Below are 27742 nucleotides of genomic sequence, written 5' to 3' on the forward strand. Positions count from 1 at the left end.
ACAAGGATTACATTGAGTATGAAATCATCTTCTGATGCATAAATTTTGCCATCTGTTGATGAGCATCTGGCTCTTTTCTTTTTTCACTACATGGACGATGTCGCTGTGAGCACGCTTGGTCACGTCTGCTGGTGCCCATGTAAAGCTTTTCTCTAGATAAGAGCCTATACCTAAGAGTAGAACTGCTCTGTGCCTCTTCAGCTTTTCCAGATAATGCTAAGTTATTTTCCGTAGTAGCTGTGCCAACATACGCTTGTAGTAGTATGTGGGCGTGTGAGAGTCTGTGCTATTCAACATTCTACCACCATTTGGTATGAGCAGATTTTCTATTTTAATTTTTCCAGTCGTATTTTCTTGTGGTTTTACTTTGCAGTTCCTCGTTTACTAATAAAAATGAGCATCTTTTCACATATTTATAGGCCATTGGGGTTTCCTTTTTTGTAAAATGCCCTTTGCTGATTTCTTTTGCCCATTTTTCCATTTTGTTATCTGTGTTTTTCGTACTGGGTTTTGGAATTTTTAAGATGTATTCTGGATAGTAATGGTCTACTTCTTTCCTTCCTACTCAGGTCATCTTTGAATGTATGCATTTGTTCTGGCTATTCAAATTTTTTTAACCTTTTTTTTGAGACAGATTCTTGCTCTGTCTTCCAGACTGGAGTGCAGTGGGGCGGTCTCGGCTCGCTGCAACCTCTGCTTCCCTCGCTCAAGTGATTCTCTCACCTCAGCCTCCTGAGTAGTTAGGGCTACAGGCACACACCACCATGCCTGGATAATTTTTGTATTTTTTGTAGAAACTGGGGTCTCACTACATTGCCCAGGCGATCTTCCTGCCTCAGCCTCCCAAAGTGCTGGGATTACAGGCGTGAACCACCATGCCCAGCTGGGATTTGTATTGTTAACACATACCTGGGTTACCTGATTCTTATCAGACAAGTTTAGGAAGTGGCACCAAAGCTTTAAAAACTGTGGCATCTTCAAAACAGTAATTTAAAAAGTAACTTCAATTTATAAGATCATTATAGCTTTAACTCTGGATTAAAAACAAAATCTTGTTCCTGTTGTCCTTTATAAAATATATGTTCTATGAAACCAGCTTGGGAGAAAATCAATGCACAGATGTTTGGGAAGCCCCAGCTGTATTTAATTTGAAATCCTCTGTTTAAATTCTCTCTCTCTCACCTCACCAGTGGGCAGTAACTCATCTCTGAGAGACTGTGCAAGGCCAGCTCTGGGTAGAACTCAGAGATGTCACATCCCTAGGAACCGAGAACTGTGTATTGTAAACAGTCTCCAAGATTTGGAGTTGTTAGCTTTTTCCAGCCTTGAAATCTCATGGGGCAGTTGTTTAAGTTGGAACTCTCACAAAGGGCATATGAAAATCGCAGAGCGAGGTGTCAGGAAATGGAATTCCACATACATCCAATTGCCACGTTTGGTGTCAGCACTATTGTTTTTACAGCTTACATTCCCCGCCCCCAAATAACATCTGGGCTGTAAGAGGATGTTTCGCAAATCAGACACGTTGTTTACTTTTAGGCCTGTAATGCTATGGAGAAACTTGGTGACTCTAACAATTTAGATGTTGGGTAACAACACCAAACTGAAAACACATGTCAACCTATCTCTTGACATGGTGAATGTTCTCACCATTCTCTGCATATTGGAATTGCATATTAAATAATCCTTTCTAAATGTCTGAACATCTTTTTTTCAATTTTTAAATGACATTTTTCTTTCTGAGGGTCAACCATTGGGGTGATGAAGTGTAGCAGTTATTTAATTCCTTATGCTGACTTTTGAATTTGTAAGGACTTCAGGGCATGGCATTAAATTTAGTTCTTCAAAGTAGAAAGAGCTTTTCTGTTTCTGATGATGAAAGATAATCTAAGGTGTTTGGGGCCACATTGTGTGACTGCGGTCTTCCATTAAGAGTCCTGAACACTAAATAGCAGACGAGTACTCAAAAAAAGAGTTCTGAACATGTTGGCCGGGTGCAGTGGCTCATACCTGTATTTCCAGCACTTTGGGAGGCTGAGGTGAGAGGATTGCTTGAGGTCAGGAGTTCAAGACCAGCCTGAGCAACATAGTGAGAACCTGCCTCTATATAAAATTAAAGAAGAAAAATTAGCCAGCCATGGTGGTACATACCCGTAGTCCCAGCTACTCGGGAGGCTGAGGCGGGAGGATTGCTTGAGCCCAGGAGTTCATTGCTGCAGTGAGCTATGATTGCACCAATGCACTCCAGCCTGAGGGGCAGAGCAAGACCTTATGTCTAATAAAATAATAATAAAATTAAAAAAAATTAAATAAAGAGTCCTGAACATGGCTGTGACCCTTTGGCATGAATGAGAATGTAGAATTCAGCAATTCCCTGCAAAGCTGAAATGTTTTCAGCATTGAAGGTCTTATTTCCAGAGTAACATGTATTCATTGAAGCTTATGTTCCTTTTAGGGGGAAATTTGGGACTGAGTATAAATAATCAGTGTGAGTTTATGAAGCCTTGGGGATTTACTTATGGGGTCATTTCTTAGAAAAGAATGTTTAAGGATGCTGATCACCCTGAAATCAACAGAAGAAGCCAGTCTGCAAAGCAGTTGAACAAAGATGGGGCCACAGATGAGGACTGTGATGAAAGAGATGTCATTCACTTCTCTCAGTGATTTTGAGTGCTTCCTGGTTCAGTATACAAGCAGGATCCTTTTGGATAAGGCTTTCTTGAAGAAGGTGATAGTGTATTTCCTTAAGAGACTGTGTTATGGGCTGGGTGCGGTGGCTCACACCTGTAATCCCAGCACTTTGGGAGGCTGAGGTGGGAGGATCACTTGAGGTTGGGAGTTTAAGGCCAACCTGGGCAACACAGCGAGACCCCATCTCTACAAAAAAAAAAAAAAGGAAGGGGAAAAAAAAAAGAGGTTCTGTTGTGAGCAGAGTCCAGCGCTCTCTGTCAAAAGCACAGTGGTTTAGCTTGTCATTGTATGCTCAGCGCCTCGCACAGGCCTTGGCACATAGTAAGTATCTCAACTTGTTTATAGAAACCATTAATTTTTCAGATCTGGAGTGTCCTACCCACAGCAGACATGCCAGAGTGAATTTTCTCTTTTTTTCTCTTTTTTTAGTGTTCAAAGCTTCTTTCAGACACCAGTGTTATTCAGTTCTACCCAAGCAAATTTGTCCTCATCACCGACATACTTGATACATTTGGTAAGTACCTGTCATAGGCATCTCAGATCTAGGAAATGTGTTCGTTTTGTCAAGAATTGGGTGGTAGAGTTACTGTAAATTAGGTTCTGCTGTGGTTTAAGTTATTAAGTAAGTCATGAGAGAGATCAAACCATCCCCCCCACGCCCATTAATAAGGGTGCTATTTTTGAAACATTCTAAAATTTCTAAAATTTTATTTTTTCTTCTTTTTTTTTTTTTTTTTTTTTTTGAGTCAGGGTCTTGCTCTGTCATCCAGACTGGAGGGCAGTGGCTCAGTCATAGCTCACTGCAACCTCAAACTCCTGGGCTCAAGCCATCTTCCTGCCTCAGCCTCTTGAGTAGCTGGGGCTACAGGCTCATGCCACCGTGCCCAGCTAAGTTTTTTTTTTTTTTTTTGGTAGAGGCAGAGTCTCGCAGTGTTGCCCAGGCTGGTCTCAAACTCCTAGCTTCAAGTGATCCTCCTGCCTTGGCCTCCCAAAGTGCTGGAATTATAGGCATGAGCCACCATGCCTGGCCTGTGTTTCCTAATCTTGTGATAGACTAGTAAAGTGAATAAGTGAAGCAGGGCAGGCTGGGGGCACTAAGCAGCATGGGTCCCTTGCCGTCTCACAGGCACCTGAAACTGAATTTGGCATCTGTTCCCAGCCCTTTCCCTTTTCCCACTGAGTTTCTGTCTCCAGGAATGGCACCACCATGTACCCAGTTGCCTGAGCTGGGAATCTGAGCATCTTCCCCCACGTGCCCATGTCCAGTCACCAGATTCTTCGGTTCAGCCTCCTAAAGCTCTCCCCAGCATGTCTATTTTTTTCTTTCTTCACTGTTAAAAATTTTTTTTTTTTTTTTTGGAGATAAAGTCTCTGTCACTCAGGCTAAAGTACAGTGGCGTGATGTCGGCTCACTGCAACTTCTGCCTCCGGGGTTCAAGTGATTCTCCTGCCTCAGCCTCACCAGTAGCTGGGATTACAGGCACGCACCACCACGCCTAGCTAGTTTCTGTATTTTTAGTAGAGATGGGATTTTACCATGTTGGCTAGGCTGGTCTCAAACTCCTGACCTCAAGTGATCTGCCTGCCTCGGCCTCCCTAAGTGCTAGGATGACAGGCATGAGCCACTGTGCCCAGCCTCACTGTTAAAATTTTAATCCTAGCCACAGTCCTCTCCCACCTGGATACCTTCCTGCATCACTGTGGCTGCCCCTAGTCCCACACACCTCCTCACAGATAGAGAGACCTTTTGGAGCCAGGTAGAAAGGTTTAGACTGAAGAGAATAACCTGGAGGAGCAGGATGCCCCTGTGCTGCTTGTCAGTGGTTGGTTAGGCCAGAACATCGTGCCATTAGCAGTTTGCTCAAACCATGCAGCCCTCTAAGCTGTATATGATGTGCCCCACAGCGAGGCACCCCACCAGAACTAGGAAATAGGGGCGCCTTCTGAGAGCTGAACACGTGGAAGATCAGAACAGAGACATTCACTGTCTTACAGGGACCAATGGGCTCCCAACCCAGCAAATCTTATCTGTAACCCATTGAAAGATATAATGTGTCAGAAAGCAAACTGTCAATCTGAGAGACTCATTCATTTCTGTGCATCCCAGTCCTGTCCAAGACATTTCTGTGCATCCCAGTCCTGTCCAGGAGACCGGAGGCCTGAGTGCGCTAGCTAAAACAAGTGACAGGAAAGCTAACTAACCTTGAAAAAGTGGGTATTTATTGGCTTATGCTGAAAAGTCCAGGGGTAGTTCTGGCTTCATGTGCAGCTGGATCCAGGAACCCAAACAGTGTCATTAAGACCTTGCCCTTGGGCCGGGCGTGGTGGCTTATCACACTTGTAATCCCAACACTTTGGGAGGCTGAGGTGGGTGGATCATCTGCAGTCAGGAGTTCAAGACCAGCCTGGCCAACATGGCAAAACCACGTCTCTACTAAAAATACAAAAATTAGCTGAGTGTTGTGGTGCGCACCTGTAGTCCCAGCTACTTGAGAGGCTGAGGCAGGAGAATCGTTTGAACCCAGGAGGTGGAGATTGCAGTGAGCCAAGATCACGCCACTGCACTCCAGCCTGGGTGACAGGGCGAGACTCCGTCTCCAAAAAAAAAAAGAAAAGAGAAAAAAAAAAGACCTTGCCCTTGGGTTGGATGCATTCTCGAGCTTCACAAGCTGTCCTCAGCTTCTGCTAGCTTTACTGCTAGTGGTCCTAGGGTAAGGAAAGAGCTGCTTTCTCCAAGTATTCCCACAGAAGTTTCAGAATCCCATCTTATTGGCCTGGCTTGGATCACATGTCAGTTCCTGAGCCAGTTGTGTTATCTGGGGGATGAAATGCACTGATTATCCAGGCCTGGGTCACCCCAAAACTAAAAGAGTGATACAGTTAGCAGAAGAAAGGGGGAGTGGATGCTACCTGGGCAAAAAGAAGAGATATCCCAGCTGACAGATGAACCCTGATGGGTTCAGATGGCCCAGAGAGGTGGTATCAGGCTCTCTGTAGGCCACTAGGGAGGTGTCAGCAAATAGAAGGAATAAAAATCCTTGCCTTGGCTAGGCACAGTGGCTCACGCCTGTAATCCTACCACTTTGGGAGGCTGAGGCGGTTGGATCACTTCAGGTCAGGAGTTCGAGACCAGACTGGCTAACACGGTGAAACCCCATCTCTACTAAAAATATAAAAATTAGCCAGGCGTGGTGGCAGGCACCTGTAATCCCAGCTACTCGGGAGGATGAAGCAGGAGAATCGCTTGAACCTGGGAGGTGGAAGTTGCAGTGAGCTGAGATCGTGCCGCTGCACTCCAGCCTGTGCCACAGAGCTGAGATTTCATCTCAAAAAAAAAAAAAAAGAAAAAAAAAAGAAAGAAAAGAAAAAAAATCCTCGCCTTTGTGGTGCTTATGTTTCCAAAAAAGAGAATTTACAAAACAATTAAGTCAACCCAATTGTATGTTAGACAATGATCCATGCTATGGAGAAAACCAGAGTGGGGTGAGGGGGTGAAGAGGAATGGAGGGAATTAGGTGAGGGGGTAGGGGTGCAATTTTAAGTAAGGTGCTCAGAGGAGGCCTCGTTGAGAGGTTACCTGAGCAGGTGCTTGAAGGCGGTGAGGGGAGAGGTGAGCCCTCTGGGTCAATGGGGTGGAGGCCAGGGCAGAAGAGGCCAAGGAACAGCTTGTGCGGAGATCCTGGGGTGAGAGCATTGGGAGCATGCCAGGCAGGCCTGAGAACCAAGGAGGCCAAGAGAGAGGCGATGAGATGAGCCTGCGAGAGGGGCAGAAACTGACACGGTCAGAGATCATGGTGGCCTTGGGGGCCACTGGAAGGACTTGGGCTTTGACTCTGACTCTGAGGGCAGGAGGGGCCACCAGAGGGTGTTGAGCAGAGGTGGGAGGTGATCCCACGTGGGATTTAACAGGCTCTGTGTTGAGACTAGACCGTAGGGCGGGGGTAGAGCCCGGAGCCTGTGGCAGCACTTGCGGTGAGAGGCAGGGGTGGCGTGGCCCCAGGAGGCAGTGGAGGTGGTGAGGAGAGACCCAGGATGGATGAGGGCTTTAGGTTCTCAGGTTAGATGTCAAATCCTACACTGCTGGTCCTTGACGTGTACATGCACACGGCTTACCTTCAGCGAGTGTGAGGCCCTCATTGGTGGGGAGAGGCTGGTGGCTGTGTCTGGCTCCCCTGGCAGTCTCATTCCTCCTGTGAATTAACCTCTTGGCCTTCTGGTTCCCTCGCCAGCCTCTCCTAAGTTTCTTTTGTATGAGTCAGCTTTCCTGAGCAAGATTAGCTCTGAGACACTGATTAAGCTCTATCCTGCAAGCCTGGCCAGACCCAGACAGCTCACTCACCTTGCAAGAACTCTGGGCAGCCACTCTGCCAGCTCCTGCCAGCAGCGCCCCAGCCCTGTCCTGGACTCGCTGGGCTGTAGTGCAGATGCTGCCGTCCTTGTTGTGTCCCAGAAAACAGCTGGGCTGGGAGTTGGGAACAGCAGTGGTAAACCTTCAACAGATGATGACCTTGGGCAGACTGTTTAGGTGCTTTATAGATATTAAGTCCCGGCCAGGCGCAGTGGCTCACGCCTGTAATCCCGGCACTTTGGGAGGCCAAGGTGGGTGGATCACAAGGTCAGGAGTTCAAGACCAGCCTGGCCAGTATGGTGAAACCTCATCTCTACTAAAAATACAAAAATTAGCCGGGCATGGTGGTGGGCGCCTGTAGTCCCAGCTACTTGGGAAGCTGAGGCAGGAGAAAAAAAAAGATATTAAGTCCCATAATCTGTGTAACAGCCCTATGAGATGGGTCTGGTTGTTATCCCCATTTTATAGATGAGGAACTTGAGGCTTGGAGAAGGAAAGTAGCTTGCCCAGGGTCACCGTCATAGTGAATTGCAGAGCTGAGGCTCAACTAGCTCTCTGCAGTCAAAGCACCTACTTTATTTCTCTTTATACATTGCTTATGGGGGAATGCATATACCATTTTTTTTTTTTTCAGACAGGGTCTCACTTCATTGCCCAGGCCACAGTGCAATGGGGTGATCATGGCTCACTGCAGCCTTGATCTCCTTGACCCAAAGGATCCTCTTGTCTCATTCTCCCAAGTAACTGGGACCACAGGTGTGTGCCATCATGCCCAGTGAATTTTTTTTTTTTTTAGCAATGGGATCTCACTGTGTGGCCCAGGCTGGTCTCAAACTCCTGGAGTCAAGCCATCCTCCCACCTTGGCCTCCCAAAGTGCTGGGATTATAGGCATGAGTCACTGCACCTGGCCTAAATGCATACACATTTAACCCAACAGTTTCACCTCTGGGAATCTATCCCACCTGTAATAGCAAACTATAAGAAACAACTCAAGTGGCCATCAGTAGGAACTGGCTAAATAAATTATGATGTGTCTGTATAGTGGAGTACTAGTGGCTCTATGAAATGAAAAGCCTGGGCATGGTGGCTCACACTGGTAATCCCAGCACTTTGGGAGGCCAAGGCAGGCAGATCACTTTGAGCTTAGGAATTCGAGACCAGCCTGGGCAACATGGTGAAACCCGTCTTTACTAAAAATACAAAAATTAGCTGTGCGAGGTGGTACACACCTGTAATCCCAGCTACTCGGGAGGCTTAGGTGGGGGAATTGCTTGAACCCAGGAGGCAGAGGTTACAGTGAACTGAGATCAAGCTACTGCACTCCATTCTGGGTGATAAAGTGAGACTCTGTCTCAGAAAAACAAACAAACCAACAACAACAACAACAAAACAACAAAGAAGGGAAGGAAAGGGCCGGGCATGGTGACTCACACCTGTAATCCCATAATCCCAGCACTTTGGGAGGCTGAGGCAGGAGGATAACTTGAGTCCAGGAGTTCAAGACCATCCTGGGCAACATAGCAAAACCCCATCTCTACAAAACATTAAAAAAAAATAGCTAGGTTTGGTGCTACAAGCCTATAGTCCCAGCTACTCAGGAGGCTGAGGCAGGCAGATTCCTTGAGCCCAAGAAGTTTGAGACTGCAGTGAGCTATGATGGTACCACTGCACCCTAGCAAAAGTAAGACCCTGTCTCAAAAAGAAGAAAAAAAAAAAGAAAGGAGGAAAATGTAGACTACATGTTGGTATTCACTTGTGTCTCCCTAAGGAGACGTTAAAAGGATACCCAAGAAACCGATAGAAGTGGTTTCTCTCAGGGGGTGTGCGGGGCAGTGAGGTGGATGGGATGGGCCAGGAGAGAAACTGCGCTCGGTACCCTCTGCAGCCTTTTTGAATTTTGAACCATGGGAATATTTTACCTATTCAAAACCAGACATTCACACAAAGTAGCTGCTTTCAGCACTTCCCAAGGTCCCCGTCCTTCCTCTCCACTTCAGAATGGTGTTCCCAGGGTGCTGTTGTTTAAGTCTATTGTGAATAATATTCCTCAGGACTGTTGAGGCAGCCTGCATGGACAGGTGCTCAAAGAGTTTTTATTAAGGTTTGGGGCTAATGAGTGTTCCCTTTATAAAAAAGGAGTGAAACCCTGACTTGCTTGGTGGAAATGTGGAGTGCTGAGCTCCATTTTTCTGCACATGGTCATTACTCTGCTCTAAAAGAAGATGCCTGACAGTATAGGGACAGGTGTTTCATGGTTGTTGACATCATTGACAAGAGGGTCAGAGCATCTTGCTGTGCCAGGGATGCAGCTAGGGCCCTAGCATCCACAGAGACTGGCATGCACAGTGGGAAGACGTGTGCCTAGTTTCTGCTGTGTCTAGTTTCTAGAGGCATTGGGTACAGAGGTGGGCTTCTGGCTTCAATGCCTGCGTCTCCTGTTTCAGGATTGTGTGAACTTGAGCCTCAGTTTCTCCACCTGTAGAATGGGGCTATCATAGACCCTGCCTCCAAGGGTTTCTGGAGAGGATTAAATGAGAGGATTTATGGGAAGTATAATGTTTTTCCTTTTCTAAGAGCTTGCTGGCAGGATTAAAGTAAACAACCTTGAATAGTGCTTGGCACAAAGTAAGTGCTCAGAAAATGCTGTTACCACTGTTATTATTTATCTCTTTTAGTGTCTTTGATTTGTAAGAAAGCAAATCAAGACAGGAAATAAATCTAGGATCAAATGTTATTTCTCAAAATCGTTGTCTACTAGCTTAATAGACAAATCGCTTTTTTCAGTAAAACTAATTTTGTAGTCAAAAGATCCTTAAAATATGAAAGTGAGGCCCAGTACAGTGGCTCATATCTGTAATCCCAGCACTTTGGGAAGCCGGGGCAGAAGGATTGCTTGAGCCCAGGAGTTCAAGACCAGCTTGAGCAACATGGTGAGACCTCGTCTCTACGAAAAATTTAAAAGTTAGCCAGGCGAGGTGGCGTGCACCTGTGGTCCCAGCTACTCAGGAGGCAGAAGTGGGAGGAGCCCCTGAGCCCAGGAAGTTGAGGCTGCAGTGAGCTGTGATTGCTCCACTGCCCTCCAGCCTGGGTGACAGAGCAAGATTCTGTCTCTAAAAAAAGTGAAAAAGAATGTGGAGATGAAATTTTTTAAAAAAAAAAGAAAGCTAGTTTTAGAGAGATGGCAACTTTTGTGTAGGAGATAAAGGTGTTTTGTGCTGGCTTCATTCCGTGCACCATGGGAGGTGAGAAGTTATGCAGCCGCCTAGCCTGGTTTGCTGTGTGATGGTCTGAGGTAACATTGCATGCATCCCTAATGCCAGGGTTCTGGGGTCATCACAAGGGAGGCCTCTCTCTACACGAGGTGTGGCTGCTATAGGGAACCCAGAGCCCCTGATAAGGAAAGCTTGTTCTGCCAGGAGGAAAAAGGCAGGTGGCTTTGAGAACTGGGGCTTGTTCTCTAAGGCCTTCCAGGGGCTTCTAAATGGAGCCAGTGGTTTAGAGCAGTGCTTCTCATACTTGGCTGCACATTGAAATCACCTGGGGGGCTTTACAAACACCCACAAAGTCCCAGCTGCATCCAGACCATTTATATGAGGACCTCTGAGGATGGACGCAGACGTCCACATATTTTCAATAGTCCCAGGTGCTTGGAGTCTGCAGCCCAGTTGGAGAAGCACTGGCTCAGAGGGAAGAGGGAAGTTTGTTGCTATTTCTGTAGATTCCAGAGGCAAGGCAAGTTTTAGCTCAGAGACCCACTGGTGTCTGCCTAAATCAGTGGTTCTCACACTTCAGCATGTATAAGGATTTCCCAGCAAGGTTATTCAGAAATCCATATTCCTAGTCCTCATCCTCCAAAATACTTTTTTTTTTTTTTTTAAAGACAGTATCTCATTCTGTTGTCCCAGGCTGGAGTGCAGAGGCACAATCATACCTTCTATCTCTGCCTCTCAAGTAGCTGGGACTACACGCATGCACCACCACGCCTGGCTATAAAATATTCTTTTCCAGTAGCTATAAGGTGGGCCCCAGGAATCTGCATTTTCAACAAGTGCCTTCAGGAAATTTTAATGTCGGTGGTCCAAGGCCAGGTGTGGTGGCTCACACCTATAATCCCAGCACTCTGGGAGGCTAAGGCAAGCAGATCACTTGAGCCCAGGAGTTCAAGACCAGCTTGGGCTGGGAACATAGGGAAATCCCATCTCTACAAAAAAATAATTAGCCAAGCATGGCAGTGCATGCCTGTGGTCCAGCTACATAGGAGGCTGAGGTGGAAGGATTGCTTGAACCCAGGAGGTGGAGGCCATAGTGAGCTGTGATGATGCCACTGCACTGCAGCCTAGTGCCAGAGTGAGACCCTGTCTAAATGAATGAAGGAATGAAAGTAGATAGGTAGGTATTTAGGTACGTGGCTCATACTAGGAGAAGCACCTGGGTGGTACCTCTTGGCTTGGCTGGCCTCCTTCACTTAATCCTGACATTGTGTCATCTCTTGATATCACTTGATCCCACGTTCTTTAACCTGAAATGATCTTTGTATTTTCCTGTCTCTTTTTCCATGTATGCACAAGCTGTGTTGTTCTTTGTTGCCCTGAATAAAGGGTTATGAAAAAAAAAAAAACCCATAGAGGGAAATACTTTCACATTGAAGGTGACTTAGGAGAGCTTAGAAAATGAATAAGAACTCTAATTTTTTACTTCCACATATTGGTAACTTTTGAAAATACATGCACAGAATAAATAAAACTTTTGGTACCAGTTTAGGGGTCCAGGCTGCCCACCTGTTGTGTAGAGTTTTATCGGAACACAGCCACATCAATTTGTTTGCACATTGTGGCCACTTTTGTGCTACAGTGGCAAAGATGAGTCGTCAAGAAAGTGACCCATGACCTGCAAAACCTCTAGTATGTTCATCCATCCAACAAATATTGAGTACCCCCTGTGTGCCAGGCACTGATCAGTACTAGGAATATGTCAGTGAACAAAACAAACACAAATCTCTGCCTTTGTGGAGCTTGCATTCTAGTTGAATCTCAAATTCTGAGGCTTCTAGGGACCAGGCAGGTCACATAAAAGAGTGAAAAGCACGCTGATGATGAGAGACAGTAGGGGGTGGTGGAGACTGTGGTAAACTGGTTAGTGTATATGCCATTTCAAGGGGCAGCTACTAATTTGCTCTAGCTGTGTTATCCTATAGAGATATGGCCACATTTTTGGCATATTTTATGTGAAGAAGGAGAAAATATGGCATGTGAGTTCTCCCAAGTTGTAGAGTTCGTTTTAGTTTTTGTTTTTGAGACAGGGTCTTGCTCTCTCACCCAGGCTGGAGGGCAGTGGGCGATCATGGCTCACCGCAGCCTTGAACTCCTGGGCTCAAGCAATCCTCCCACCTCAGCCTCCCAAGTAGCTGAAACTACAGGCGTGCACTGCCATGCCTGGCTAATTTTTAAATTTTTTGTGCATACCCAGTCTCACAATGTTGCCCAGGCTGCTCTTGAACTCCTGGGCTCAAGGAATCCTCCTGCCTCGGCTTCCCAAAGTGCTAGGATTATAGGTGTGAGCCACTATGCCGAACCTCTCCCAGTTTTTACCTGTTGGTAACCAATTCAAAAAATGTTAAAACACTTTGTGGGCTGTTGTGTGTTGTGGTGTGGCCACGCACAACTGGTCACAGGCTGGATTCAGCCCACGGGCTGCCCGTTTTCACCTCTGGCCTAGCATGGAGTGTGGACCATCGTCTGAGTGGATGGAGATACTTGAGACTCCTTTAGACTCCAAAGGGTAAAACGATCACTCTTCTGCCTTTCAAAGAAAGTAAAAGTCTACTGGAAAAACTAAAAACAAAACAAAACAAAGTGGCTTAAAGTCTGTCCCACCAGGTGGCAGCACACCATCACAAGTTAAAGCCTGTCTGGGAGATGATAGCTCTGGGTCCCTAATTAACAAACATTTATTTACTGTTTGCTCCTGAAGAGTGTGATACTAACACCATCTGTCCTTTTCCTCCCAGGAAAGCTCGTGTATGAGCGCATCTTTTCCATGTGTGTGGATAACCGCAGTGTCTTACCAGGTAATGTCACAGCTGTTCCTGGGGTGTCATTCTGCCCTGGAGTCAGGACTAGAAGGCTTTTATTGCGTCAGGATTCATTGAAGCTTGATAAAGGTTTTAATTTTGGGTGTGTTAAAGTAAAAGAAACACCTTTGAAGATTTCTGATTATCTCAGTCTTCTAAAAACATTAGAAGATTTCTAAATGGCCTATGTAGGAACTCAAGCAAGTTATTTGAATCTGCGAGAGTGAAAAGGCATCACAGTTAGATTCAGCCAAAGTTTCACACCAACATATTTTCCTCTGCTGCTTGACTTTAATATTTTTTCTATGTATCGTTCCCTTCTAAGAAGCAAATTGCTTGGGAAAAAAAAAACAAAAACGACTTTATGTATATATTAAAGAATGATGTCAAATAGATCAATAGTAATTGATGCTTTGAATTCACAATCTATACCCAAATGATTTTGCATTAAATTGACTGTCAATCAAGTTTAAATTCCTAGGAGGTTATAATGGGGCAAGTGGATGATGAATTTCTTTTGTCGTATAAGTGGTAAGAATGATGTGCCTGGCAATGCAGGACTCTCAGCTGCAGCATCCTTTGCCTTTATTCCTCTTTTTAACTTCCGAGCACTGCTATGAGGAAACGTTCTCATCTGTCCAAGCTAGAGCAACCAGCTTGCTCCGTTGCCGCTCCACTTCCCTCTGCTCCTGCAGTGGGGCTTCCTAGGAGGTGAATAGAAAGTGTTTGTGACAGTAACCTGTAACCTGAGCTATATTCTTCCTTCATTCCTCTCTCCCTCCCCTTCTCTCTTTTCCTCTCCCTCCTCCTCCTCTCCCATCCTCTCCTTTTCTCTCTCCTTCTGCTTCCTATCTGTCCATCAATCGATCTGTTTATCTTTATTTATTTTTTTTGAGATGTACTCTTGCTCTGTCACCCAGGCTGGAGGGCAGTGGCACAATCTCAGCTCGCTGCAGCCTTCGCCTCCCGGATTCAAGCAATTCTCCTGCTTTACCCTCCTCAGTAGCTGGGACTACTGGTGCCTGCCACCACACCTGGCTAATTTTTGTATTTTTAGTAGAGGTAGGGTTTTTACCATGTTGGCCAGGCTGGTCTCAAACTCCTGACCTCAAGTGATTCATCTGCCTCGGCCTCCCAAAGCGCTGGGATTATAGGCATGAGCAACCATGCCCGTCCCTTTTTTTTTTTTCTATTTAATATTTTTACTTTTTCATCTTTGTAGACACGGGGTCTCCCTATGTTGCCCAAGCTGCTCTCAAACTTCTGGGCCCAAGCAGTCCTCCCACCTTAGCCTCCCAAAGTGCTGGGATTATAGGCATGAGCCACTGTGCTTGGCCTGTCTTTTTAATACTATTTAATGTGCACATTTGTCAGAAAGAAAGAGACAGAACTCAACAGGCTTTTAGGTTTTTTAAGTCTCGAAGTGCTTTAGGTCTTGAAGGCTTTTTAGGTCTCGAAGTGCTTTTAGGGCCCATCTTGTTTCATCAGAGATGGGCAGACCCAGTACGGAAGAGTCTTGCCCAGGGCCCTGCCATCAGCTGCTGAGAGCCTTGCTCTTTCTTAGTGCTGCATCTACGTTGTCCAGTACAGCAGCCACTGGCCATGTGTTGTTCTTGAGCGCTTGAGATGTGGCCAGTCCAAATTGAGATGCAACGTAACTATTAAAAAAGACACCGGATTTCAAAGACTCAGTACAAGTAAAAGACGGTAAAGTAGCTCACTAATAGTGTTTATGTTGATTGCATGTTGAAATGGTATTCTGGATGAATCGGGTTCAAGTACATGATTAAAATTAATTTCCCCAGTTTTTGACCTTTTTAATGTGGCTCACGTGGTTTTTCTTTGGGACCCTCCATGCCACTGGGTCACACCTGTGATGATGTTTTTTCAGCAGCTCTTCCCATGTTCTGGCCATCTCAGGGTTGGAGGCAGTGATCTGGGAAAGGCAGGCAGAGGCCAGCCCAAGTGGAAAGGAAAGGCCTTCTCCGCTGGCTTGAGGATTTGGGAAATCTGAACTGTTTATTTATTTATTTTTGAGACGGAGTTTCACTCTTGTTGCCCAGGCTGGAGGGCAATGACACAATCTCGGCTCACTGCAACCTCCGCTTCCTGGGTTCAAGCGATTCTCCTGCCTCAGCCTCCCAAGTAGCTGGGATTACAGGTGTGCACCACCACACCCAGCTAATTTTTGTATTTTTAGTAGAGATGGGGTTTCACCATGTTGGCCAGGCTGGTCTTCAACTCCTGACCTCAGGTGATCCACCCACCTTGGCCTCCCAAAGTGCTGGGATTACAGGCATGAGCCACCACGCCCAGCCGAATCCATTTATTTAATTCACACTGGCCAGCATGTAGCATGCTATACCATTGGCAGCAAACTTGATCCGACAGGTGGGACTGAACCAAAATAGGGTTTTTTTTGTTTTTGTTTTTGTTTTTTTTGGCAACAACAGCATTTTAAAAAAAATGACTTTTGATACAGGCTCTAGTTCTTCCTATTGTTGTATACCCAACCTCTTAAAAATTTTCATATTTACCTGCCTGGCCCCCAGAAGCATTTGAGTTTGCCTCTACTGCAATAATCTTCCTTTCTCCCAGTCTTCAGTGACTATACAAACAACATTTTAGGGCCAATTAAGGAAAAATTACTAATAACTAACTCCTTGCCTAAACTTAAAAGTTCAAAACAACAGATCAGTCGTTGTTTAGATATGTTAATTATAGCACTTTTATCACTAAAATTCTTCCCTCTCCAAATAACTATTTTTGACCTTGAGTAAAACAAATCATTTGTTTTTTTTTCTTTAAATGATATCATTGTTTGTTTTCCTTTTAGCTAAAATCTTCATCTGCTTGTGTTCGCTCCAGTTCCAAGAACCTGAAAAGAACAGTAGATTATGTTTTTCAAAGTTGTTGGTGATCTAAGAAATGACTCTTAAGTATAATTATCATGAAAGCTTTAGAAATCTCCTTTGCAGAATTCTGCCCAAAGAGATTATGTGTGAAGAGAAATTTGGTGGCATTTGTACTCATTCTTTCCATTTAAATCAAGTTCTGTTGGGTGAATTTCATACTTGAGCCCTTTGCCTTCAGGAATTTTAACTAAGGTATAGCTCTTCGGAGTTGAGAAAGATACAGTGTCTTTTGGGTTCATGAAAAGCACACACTACTAGATGTGGTCATTTTTTCCCAACAGTTCTTAATCCAGCTTATGCATAAAGAGGCCATCGACTCTGAGAATTCAAATCATTTTATTTCTAGCTTGGGAGAGATAATTTGGGTTTATTGTATTATGGTTCCCATCACCATCTTCTCAGCATTCCCATCTTCAGTTTTCCCCTGTGGCTGATGTGGGCCACATCGGGATAAGCAGTGGCCTTAACTGACCTGGCCTTTCCAGCACATGCTAACTAAGATGGTGCCAATCCCTATAACACTGTTACATAAAGAGACCTCTCACTGCTAGGGTAGAGACTTGGCAAATAAATGAAAGAACTAGACTCATTGGTCTCCTGCCTCCTCTTAAAATACCCACAGAAGTTCAGGTTTAAAAAAAAGCAGCACCATAAAAGAAAAATAAGTGGGAGCTAGAAAGAGAATCTCTGTTCTTTGTTATATTGAAGCGTCTTCTGAATTAATTTCCAGATTTTGAAGGAGTCCCCATGTAGCAGCCCAAGTGCTACAGTCTAAACCATGTCATGTCATTGCCATTCCTGTGCTCAGAACCCTTCAGGGGGTTTCCATTATGTTTAGAAAAACTCTCAAACTCCTCACCAAGGCTTCAGCCCTGTATGAACTGGCTTGTGATGCTGGCTGCACCCCTTTCTGCTCAGCAAATTGGCTTGCTTTTTGTTCTTTGACCATAGTGAGGTTATACCTACCTCAGGGCCTTGCACTTGCTGTTTTCTCTCCCTGGAATATATTTCTTCCACATCTAGGCATGGCAGGCTCCCTTTCGTAATTCAGGGCTCAGCTCAAATGCCGCCTCTGTGGGAGCCTTCTCTGACCACTGCATCTAATGAGCCCCTTCCCCTAAATCTCACTCAAGTCACTCTTTATTCCAATACCTAGTTTAGTATCTTTAATAGTACTTACTGCTGTTAGATATTATCTTATTTGTTTGCCTGCTTATTCTCTTTCCTGTTTATCATTTGTCTCACCCCACTGGAATGTAAGTTTCATGAAGATAGGATCTACCTTGTGCACTGTTATCTCCCCAAAGCCTAGAACACCATCTTTAGTTGGCCCTTAAGGCGTTTGTGTTGAGCACGTGAAGTAAAGGAATATAATATTTAGTTTTCTGTAAGATCTTAAAGTCCCGCATAACATAATCCTTTTCCTAAATTATCTCTTGAGCTGGAAGGAAAGCCTAAAGATTCTGTATTGGTGTATGCAGATTGTCGTATAGCTTGTAGTCAATGTGTGTATGCAGGGCAGCCTGCCTTTAGCCTGATTTCCAACTCTCAGGCAACCTGAACCAGTTTGTTTTAGCCTTTGCCGAATCTCAGTTCCTTCAACTAGACAGTGAGAGATTTTGTAGGTGACCTCAGAGACCTATTTTTGCTTTTGGATTTTAAGCCACAAGATTCAGTCATATGAAGGGAAATTAACACTGCTCTTCCCTCTCCCCAAAGAGAAGATTGACAAATGAATGTGAGAATAACTGCTATCTTTTCCTGTCTGGATCTCTTGAAAGTAGAAAAAAAAGTTACTTCGTGTGTAGAGATCTAGGCTGGAAAGGGGAAAATGGTCATTTCCCATCCTTTTGAAAATGGTAAGCAAATAGTTCTCAAGTGAGTGAAGCATGCCAGACATCCAAAAATAGAGTGAGGAGATTGCAATTTCAAAATATCTACAGTTGTGATTAGTGACTGTTCTCTGCTAGAGAAGTACCTAGAGGTTTATCTTTTTTTGCTGATTCTGTGGGAATTTTGATCACCTTCATATACTACCAAATGACAGAATCAGGGATGAAAATGACTCATTGCAAAACAGGATGAAAGCCAACAAGCTAAGAATCATTTGCTATATTCTAAAGTAATTAACTTCTCCCTTTTAATTTATTTATTCATTTTTTAGAGAATAAATAAATAAGGTCTTGCTCTGTCTTACTCTGTCTCGCTCTGCCCAGGCTGGAGTGCAGTGGCTCGATCGTAGCTCACTGCAGCCTCAAACTCCTGGGCCCTATTGATCCTCCCACCTCAGCCTTCCAAGTAGCTGGGGCTACAGGCGTGAGCCACTGTGCCTGGCCAGCTTCTCCCTGTTTGAATTAATCCTAAAAGTATAAAACATCCAGTGGTGGGATAGAGCTCTAATCTTTGCCGAAATCATTTCCATGTGAGAGGCTAACAATGGCCTTCATGGTGTTGGTAAGTTTTGTGTTTTTTCTTTCATTTCTCCATATTCTCTTCCTTTCCTTAAGATGTATGTCAAGTCCAGAACTGTGAGAAATAAATTTCTGCTGTTTAAAAATATGTATGTCAAAATCAAGCTTGGGTACCAGTTCCAGAAAACTCAACAGTAATGAAGGTCAGGGCTGATGGGCCAGCTAGCCCCTGGTACCAAGGATCCTCACTTCTGTCTTGTTGCTCTCATGGTCAGTATGGCTGCAGAGGTTCCAGCTGTCATGTCTGCATTCCACTCAGTGAGCAGGAAGAAGGAGTGAGGGAAGGCAAGCCCCCTCCCTTAAAGATACTTCTCAGAAGTTGCCCTTCTATTTATATATCCTGGGACCAGAACTTGACCCACGTGACCACACCTAGCTGCAAGGATGGCCCTGTGCCCTGCAGGAAAACGCGAGTTCTTTTATTAAAGAGGAAGAGAATAGCTAATGGAGTAAACTGGCAGTTTCACCAGATGACTGGTCTTGGAGGCAGTCGTGAGCCGGCAACATAATTCTGGCTGGTTTCTCACCTCAGGGGCCTTGCTTTACCTTCCTCTGGCCCACTGTGATGTGTAGAGCAAAAGCTTAGATCACATTTCATGTTGCAGTCGCAGGTCCGTAAAGCATCTGGAATTCTCAACAGTGTTGTCATAGTTACTGGTAGGTAACCAAGAAGCTCTGGATTATATTAGAGGCAGTGGCTAAGAATGTCGGCCGCAGGGCCAGAGTGCCTGGGTTGAATTCTAACTCTTAAATTTGCTTGCTGTGTGCCTTGGGTGAGTCACTACATTCCTCTGTGCCTTGGTCTCTGCATCTGTAAAATAAGATAATAAAAGTACATACCTCAGAGGGTTGCTATATGGGATCAGGTGAGCTATCTGTAAAGCACTGCAAACGACACTTGGCACTTAGAAAGCCTGTGTTTGTGTCAACTATTGTTATCATCAGTTACTTCCTAATAGTGATATTTGGAAGGAAAGACACAGGCTGAGTCACCCCCTTTTCTGCTCCAGGGTAATGTGTTTCCATCAGGGGACTCACACAGATCCTGAGATTTAGGAGGGCTGATGGGTCTTGTTTTTGTATTACAGATCACTTTTCTCCAGAGAATGCAAATGACACGGCCAAGGAAACATGCCTAAATTGGTTTTTCAAGATTGCCTCCATCAGGGAACTCATTCCAAGATTGTATCCTTTTTTTTTTTTTTTTTTTTCTGTCTGATGATTTTAAAGATAGGCTAAAAGAGTTGTACTGTTAATAGAAGCCATGTGATTGGATACCCTGACGTTCTTATTGAAAGTTTGGTCCTGTTACGGTTGCTAGCCTGAAAACACATACAGGGCAAGCCACATTGTAGAAACTCTTGGACTCTTGCTCTTTCCAGTTTTTTGTCTTTTACTTTGAATACGATGCCATGTGTCAAGCACGCGTTTCCTTGAGGAACATTCTCACCTTAATTCTCTCAATTAAAATGCTTCATATTTGTGTTTTCTCTGATTCCAAGAACTTGAAAGAACAGGGTCAAGCTTTGCAGGGCAAATGCCAATATTGAAGAACAGAGAATTTGACTTATACATAAATTGCATCTTAGTTATCTAAAGTTCTTTCTTTCCCCATAAAGCATTGATTAGAAATGCTCAAAACCCAGTTTATATTTCAGCATGCAACTATGAATCAACGTGTGACATTTTCCACAATTTATTTTAAATAAGTATGAAACTTTGAAAACCATATGTAGAAACCATAAGCTACTTTAGTTCGCTGGATTGTTGAGGGCCACTGTGGTCCCCGTCTCCTAAGACCTGCCTACTTCTATTCGTGGATAGTTTAGTCTTTTCTCCATAAGGAGTAGACCTTCTGGAAAACATCTTCCTTAACAGGATGTTTTTGTAGTTACGTGGAGGCATCCATCCTGAAATGTAACAAATTCCTCTCCAAAACGTAAGGCTCTTCGGTAAAATCTAGAACCATAAAATTTCTAAAAATCTCCCGTGTGTACACAGATAGTAATGGCAATGTAATAGTAGCCATTATTCACTGAGTACTTAATGTGTGTTAAGCACCTTCTGTGCTTTTTCTCATTGAATCCAAATGAAAACTGAATGAAGTAGAGACACCATCCTAATCCCCATATTAGGGAGAGGAAAACTCAAGCCTGGAGAAGTTGGTTGAGGAGGTCATGGAAGATCAGCTCAATTGGATTTTAATCTTAGCTGTACTGGTACTAGCTGTATGGTCTTGAGCAAGTTATTTACAGCCTCAGAACCTCAGGCTCCGTGTCCTGGGAACATGACCCTAAGAAGAGATCTGAAGGGATCCTTTGGGTCACACATGCAACAATGGGAGTCACACCTGGCACACGGTGGGCCTGTCCTCCGTGTTGGCTGCTGCTGTTGATGATGATGAAAATGATGTCAGAAGCAGAAGCCTTTGCCCTTAGTGGCTTAGGTCCGTGCTACTCAATTTATCACAATGTTTTGAGAATAGTTACGGGACATGGGGGACCCAGATCTGCTTTCTGCAGAGCAGGTGAAATGCTGAGTCATGTTAGATAGCTAGATAATAAATTCCTTGAAGCCTGGGAGTGACTGATTCATGGTGCTTCACAGATAGCTCTTCTGATTGGATTTAGAATGTATCTCAAATGTGTTGGATTTGGATCTAGGGATGCCTGGAGTAGTTTGGGGAAATAACATGGGTGCTGAAGAAACAGTTATTTTGCCTCACCAGTTGGAGGAGGATAATGCCTTAGGCAGAGGGAAGACATACGTTGCAGGAGAAATAAATTGTAATTCACATTGTTGGCGGTTGGAGGATGTCAGATGCCAGCCTGAGATTCACAGAAGGAACAGGATACGGGACAGTAAATCTGTGGCAAACGAAAATAGATGTGGAGAGAAGATCAAAGGGTGCCCAGTTGATGGAAAATAATTGAAGACAAAAACTGTTAAAATTAATAAAATAAATGTGACCTCGACTGGGGAAAAAATGTGGTTAGCCTCTACCACTGAGCAAACGATAACAATGAAAGAAATCATTCAATGAATGAATTGTATCAGAAGAGAAAGACTGTTGTTACATTGCCTTAGAAAACTGAAACTTTGACCTTGGTTTGTTACTGAAACTTGATTTTTCTTCCCCCCCTCCCTGAAATTTAGGAAGTTTTTATCTTTATTTTAAAAATAAAAGAACAGCGAGTTCTCACGTTGAATATAATGCTGGCCTTTTTTTGTCTCTCACAGGGGAATTTCAGAGTGCCTGCCCCGGTTGACATGCATGATCAGAGGGATCGGAGACCCGCTGGTGTCGGTTTATGCCCGTGCCTACCTGTGCCGGGTAGGCCATGCGAGTCACGGCCCTTGACAGCACGGCTGCCGCCCGTCTCCTTGAATGTTCACACAGGGCCCTCCTTCACCACCACCCCACAAGTCATTGAGAGAAGGACTTTATTAGCGGCTAATTTTAGATCATGGCTCTGCCACAGAAAGTAGAACTGTAGGGTTTCTTTTAAAAATTAATTTTAAAGTAGACCAACTTACCATAGCTCTAATTAGGGGATGTTTAAGGTCATCTTCTTACAAATGAACTGGTTTTCAGAATTAATTGTTTCTCAGTTCTTGCTGGGAAGGAAGTTCCCAGGGCCTTTGGGCTAACAGGTTGCTTTTCATTGACTTCAAACATGCTCTTCCTTTGTCTTGACTTTGATTACTTTGTTAGTTTTCTGCTTGGCAGGGGAGCAGTGTCCCACATGATGGCAGGCCTCAGGGTCTGTGTGGCCTGGCTTAGGTGGCTGCTGTGAAAGGGGATAGAGGGACTGATTAGAAATTACTTGTCCATGCCCTGCTTTAAAGCACCGTGAGGCTTCAGCTAAGCTATTAAGTTTTTTGTATATGGAAAAATGTAACCAATGGAGGCTGTATGTTCCTTCTTTTTTTTGGAGATGGAGTCTCACTGTGTCGCCCAGGCTGGAGTGCAGTGGCGCCATCTCGGCTCATTGCAACCTCCACCTCCTGGGTTCAAATGATTCTTCTGTCTCAGCCTCCTGGGTCGCTGAGATTACAGGTGTTCGCCACCACGCCCATCTAATTTTTGTATTTTTAGTAGAGATGGGGTTTCACCATGTTGGCCAGGCTGGTCTTGAACTCCTGACCTCAAGTGATCTGCCCACGTTGGCCTCCCAAAGTGCTGGGATTACAGGCGTAAGCCACTGCGCCCGGCCAGTATATGGTCTCTCCATAGTTTTCTTCAGCTCACATAGGGGCTTTGCCTCTGTCAGGACTCCCCCAGCAATGAGAATCTTCCCTGTCATCCCATCAATATTGCACATCCTTAGAGAGGGATCATTGCACCTGATAAGCCCCAGACTTCCTTGAGGACAAAGCTGCAGTTAGAGCCTCCCCCATGAGTTTGCGCCTTATTAAATCAGAAGGCGAGAACATGTAGCCTGTAATTTGCCTCTTCTGCATGACAGGCAGCAAATGTCGGAAGCCCTGTGGTCTCTCAAGTGTCATGAAAAACTAAGTCAGTGCCCTCAGAGTGAGGAGCAGATATCCATTAGGAAGGGCACTTTTTATAGGTCTGTTTCTTGATACTGAGAATGAAAGAAAAAGCTTTTTGTTTAAGGGCATCCTCTTCCCTCTTTGCAGCAGAGGCCAAAGTGTGTATGCGTCGCCCACTGCTTGAAACCTGGGGGGGATTTTCCATCCAGAGATATCAGGTGTGTTTCCAAGGACAACTTTTGAATATATTAAAGCTTGAATACTCCTCCAAAGTCAGTGTTTGCTGAGGCCCTAGTGTGCACAGAACACAATGCCACATCCTCTGGGAGAGATGCAAAGATATTGTTTGCATATTTCTTTTTCCTTTTTTTTTTTTTTTTGAGATGGAGTCTCGCTCTGTCGCCCGGCTGGAGTGCAGTGGTGTGATCTCAGCTCACTCTAACCTCTGCCTCCGAGGTTCAAGCAATTCTTTTGCTGCAGCCTCCCAAGTAGCTGGGACTCCAGGTGTGTGCTACCACGCCCAGCTAATTTTCGTATTTTTAGTAGAGACGGGGTTTCACCATGTTGGCCAGGATGGTCTCAATCTTTTGACCTCGTGATCTGCCTGCCCCGGCCTCTCAAAGTGCTGGGATTGCAGGCATGAGCCACCACACCCGGCCTTTTTTTGTTTTGTTTTGTTTTTTTGCACCAGAGTCTCACTCTGTTGCCCAGGCTGGAGTGCAGTGGTACAATCTCAGCTCACTGCAACCTCTGTCTCCTGGGTTCAAGCAATTCTCATGTCTCAGCCTCCCCAGTAGCTGGGATTACAGGCACCTGCCACCATGCCCAGCTACTTTTTGTATTTTTAGTAGTGACGGGGTGTCACCATGTTGGCCAGGCTGGTCTTGAACTCCTCGCTTCAGGTGATCTGCCTTCCCCGGCCTCCCAAAATTGCTGGGATTACAGGTGTGAGCCCCCGTGCCCAGCCTTGTGTATGTATTTCTTCTCTGCTGCCTTTCGCCTTGTAGAACATAGCAAATGCTTTGAACACACCTTGACATCATTTGAATAAGGCCTGATATCGGAGACCTGGTGATAAAGACTTAGAATCATGCTAATGATTCTAAGTCTCTTATGCAAATAATTCTGGTTATTAAAGAGAAATCAGAATGTGGGGAAGTATGTATTTTTTGCAAGCCTGTTCCCTTTTAATGTTTGAGATCAGATACGTGAGTTAGGGTACACAATCATGTTTGTTACATATAAAGGGCCTTTGAATGGCAGATGCAACTTGAAACACGGTGACGATGAGGAGAAGATGCAGAGGACAGAGCAGACCCCCCAGCAAGATTGGTAGTAGAGTGCCCTACGTCTGTTGAAATCATTTTTGTCAGTCCAGGCAATGCATTGATTCCCCTGGTTGGGTAGTTTCTAAAAGTCTCTTTAACATTAAAAGAGTAAGAGAGACCAAGCGCGGTGGCTCATGCCTGTAATCCCAGCATTTTGGGAGGCCGAGGCGGGCAAATCACTTGAGGTCAGGTGTTCAAGACCAGCCTGGCCAACATGGCAAAAACCTTTCTCTACTAAAAAATATAAAAAATTAGCCAGGTGTGGTGGTACACACCTGTAGTCCCAGCTACTCAGGAGGCTGAGGCATGAGAATCACTTGAACCCAGGAGGCAGAGGTTGCAGTGAGCCAAGATCGTGCCACTGCACTCCAGCCTGGGTGACAGAGCAAGACTGCCTCAAACAAACAAACAAACAAAAAGAGCCTGTGTGTTAGTAAGATTTCTTTCAGTTGCAAGTGGCAAAAACCCAGTTCATACTACTTTAAGCAAAAATAGGAACTTACTGGCCAGTGTCTGGAGAGGCCAGGGGTAGTGCAGGCATGGCTGGATGCAGGCCCTCAAAGGGTGCTGTCAAGAATCAGCCTCTCCCCACATCACTCAGCTCTGTTGTTCTTTGAGTTGGCTTCATTCTGTGGCTTGCTTTTTTTATACGATGGCCCATAGCGGCCTCTGGCTTCCATCCTACCGCCTTAGGAACCTTATTGGAAAGTGTGTCTTCTAGCCAGTAGATCTAGCCAGAGCCTCAGGGCTGATTCTTAGTGGATTACCTCCGGTTGCTTGTCCACCCCTGGACTAGTCATGTGGCCGTGGGTTGGGGTCTGGGGTTGGTGTCTGGGTGCTTACTGACTGGGTCACATGCCCTTGCGTGGAGCTCAGGGTGAGGTGGATCTAGCTCCACCACAAACCTCATGGTCCCGGAGGAAGGTTTGATTCCCCAGAGACAAATCTAATTTGCTGATACCAGCAATGGGGGGGATGAATGCTGGGCAGGCCGAAACAGCAGATGGGAATCATGAGCAATACCCTTGCTGCTCTGGGTAGAAATCTTTTAGACCCAAGCAGATATCCAAGCTGCTCATTTGGCCCGATGAGAAGAGAAAAACAGAAAACAAAAGATCTAAGTGGGTAGAGCGTGGGGGGAGCTTGAAGCTGTTTATTAAAGGAAGGTATGATTAACTCCTAACTCACAGCCGCTTCAGCTCATCTCCATGGCTCAGCCACCAGGCCAGCCTTTGCTGTCACCTAACAGATAATTATTGTCTTTTCTACAATATGATTAAGTGGAAGGAGAATGAGAACACTGTAGAACTGGATCCGATATTTCTTGTTAGCATATATATATATATTTAATCTATGTGCTTGTCCTTGAAAACAGCACTTCCTGTACCCAGCAGTCACAGAGCTGCTCTTGGAATTTAACGCCCTGGTGGTTCTCAAATGCCATCTGAAAAACATTATTATTGTTACCCATCATGACCTCCGGGTAGTGGAAGGTGAGTGGGAGAAATCTCTCCCCATTTGAAGAGGCAGGAGTGCAGTGGCACAGTCTTGCTCACTGCAACCACCACCTCCCGGGTTCGAGCGATCCTCCCACCTCAACCTCCCAAGTAGCTGGGTCTACAGGCGTTCGCCACACGCCCGGCTAATTTTTGTGTTTTTAGTAGAGACAGGGTTTCACCATGTTGGCCAGGCTGGTCTCAAACTCCTAACCTCAAGTGATTGGCCCACCTGGGCCTCCCAAAGTGCTGGGATTATAGGTGTGAGCCACTGCAGCCTAGCCTACGAAGTTGTTTTTGCGGTTAAGCAGCAATTTGGAAATGAAGCGTTTCTGAGGAGCTCAGTTTAAGAAACGCTGTGATGTTGTGTTTTAAACCTATGAACTCCCCTCCGTAGCTCATCCCTCTACTTTTCCATCTAACCCCAGTACTGGCACCTTCTCTATGATTAGTAAATTTCTTCAGCTAGAAATGTTACTGTCTGTTTTTTAACAATGAAGTCAGGACCCAGTGGATTATAGCATTGTTACACTTCATGCTCATCTTATATAAAATTGCATAAAATGTATTAAAATTTATGTCTGCTCTTATCTCTGCCTTGCAAAGAATGGATTTGTATAGCTTTTAACTAAACATGTAACGGGGGCAGCACCACATCTGGTATTCAAGCTGACTCTCTCACGTACCGTAATCTTTGTGCTTCATCTAATAAGTACAACCACATGTGTGTTTATCTTTTTTTTTTTTATTGTATACACAATCTTGAGAGTACATTCCTTTTTAGTTCTGTATTGATTTGTTCTCTTGGTCATCTGTTCAGAAATACATTCAATACCTTTGGGGAAGGGCAAAGATGATTTCTGCAAATATTGCCCTTTTTTATTAAAAGTAGCTTCTGTGGTCTTTCCTATAAAAGCAATACATGTTTATTGAAAAAGAAAACAGGCTGGGCATGGTGGCTCACACCTGTAATCCCAGCACTTTGGTAGGCCGAGGCAGGCAGATCATCTGAGGTCAGGAGTTTGAGACCAGCCTGGCCAACATGGTGAAACCCCGTCTCTACTAAAAATACAAAAAATTAGCCAAGTGTCGTGACACATGCCTGTAATCCCTGCTACTTGGGAGGCTGAGGCAGGAGAATTGCTTGAACCCGAGAAGTGGAGGTTGCAGTGAGCCAAGATCGTGCCACTGCACTCCACCCTGGGCAACAGAGCAAGACTCCGTCTCAAAACAAAACAAAAAACAGATAAGGAAAAAAAAAAAAATAGGCCGGGCGCTATGACTCACACCTGTAATCCCAGCACTTTGAGAGGCCAGGGTGGGCAGATCATGAGGTCAAAAGATCAAGACCATCCTGGCCAATGTGGTGAAACCCCATCTCTACTAAAAATACAAAAATCAGCCGGGCGTGGTGACACATGCCTGTAATTCCAGCTACTCGGGAGGCTGAGGCAGGAGAATCCCTTGAACCAGGGAGTCGGTGGTTGCAGTCAGCTGAAATCGCACCCACTACACTCCAGCCTGGCAACAGAGCGAGACTCCATCTCAAAATAATAATAATAATAATAATTTTCTGGACTTTTTCTATGTCTATAAACATAGGTATATATATTTTTTAATTTCCAAAAATAAAATCATACTATAGTTATTATTTGCAACTAGTTTTTCCATTTGTCTGGCTGCAGGTGGGAATGGAAGTGGCCCCACATCTCAAAGAAACCCTAAATAAGAACTTTTTTGACTTCCTCCTTACGTTCAAACAGGTAAGAGAACACTATCAGAATAGCTCATCGATATAACAGTTCTATGATAGCAAATTCACAAAACCCAGTTGGTTTTCCAAGTTGAGAATGCCTTAAAGCTCTTTAAATGTGCAAGCCCTGGAAAATTACACTAGCTTCTGTTGTAGACAATTAAAATGTGTT

At 44.8% G+C, this 27742-nt stretch overlaps 1 protein-coding gene across 4 annotated transcripts in view; it reads left to right on the top strand.

Moving 5' to 3' along the window:
- VPS35L (VPS35 endosomal protein sorting factor like) overlaps positions 1–27742 on the top strand; it is a 145062-nt gene that overhangs the window by 32989 nt on the left and 84331 nt on the right. For 3 of the 4 annotated variants that reach the window (XM_054454196.2, XM_063655225.1, XM_063655226.1), the window contains 6 exons: positions 3121–3205; positions 13048–13107; positions 19585–19681; positions 20388–20435; positions 21737–21830; positions 27503–27580. In XM_054454196.2, coding sequence (XP_054310171.1) covers positions 3121–3205; positions 13048–13107; positions 19585–19681; positions 20388–20435; positions 21737–21830; positions 27503–27580 — 462 coding nt within the window. Of the gene's footprint in view, positions 1–3120; positions 3206–13047; positions 13108–19584; positions 19682–20387; positions 20436–21736; positions 21831–23140; positions 23212–27502; positions 27581–27742 lie in introns of those variants that run through there. The other variant, XM_054454198.2, reaches the window with a different exon arrangement.

This window comes from Pongo pygmaeus, chromosome 18, assembly GCF_028885625.2.
Source record: "Pongo pygmaeus isolate AG05252 chromosome 18, NHGRI_mPonPyg2-v2.0_pri, whole genome shotgun sequence".
In the NCBI taxonomy this organism is placed as follows: Eukaryota; Metazoa; Chordata; class Mammalia; order Primates; family Hominidae; genus Pongo; species Pongo pygmaeus.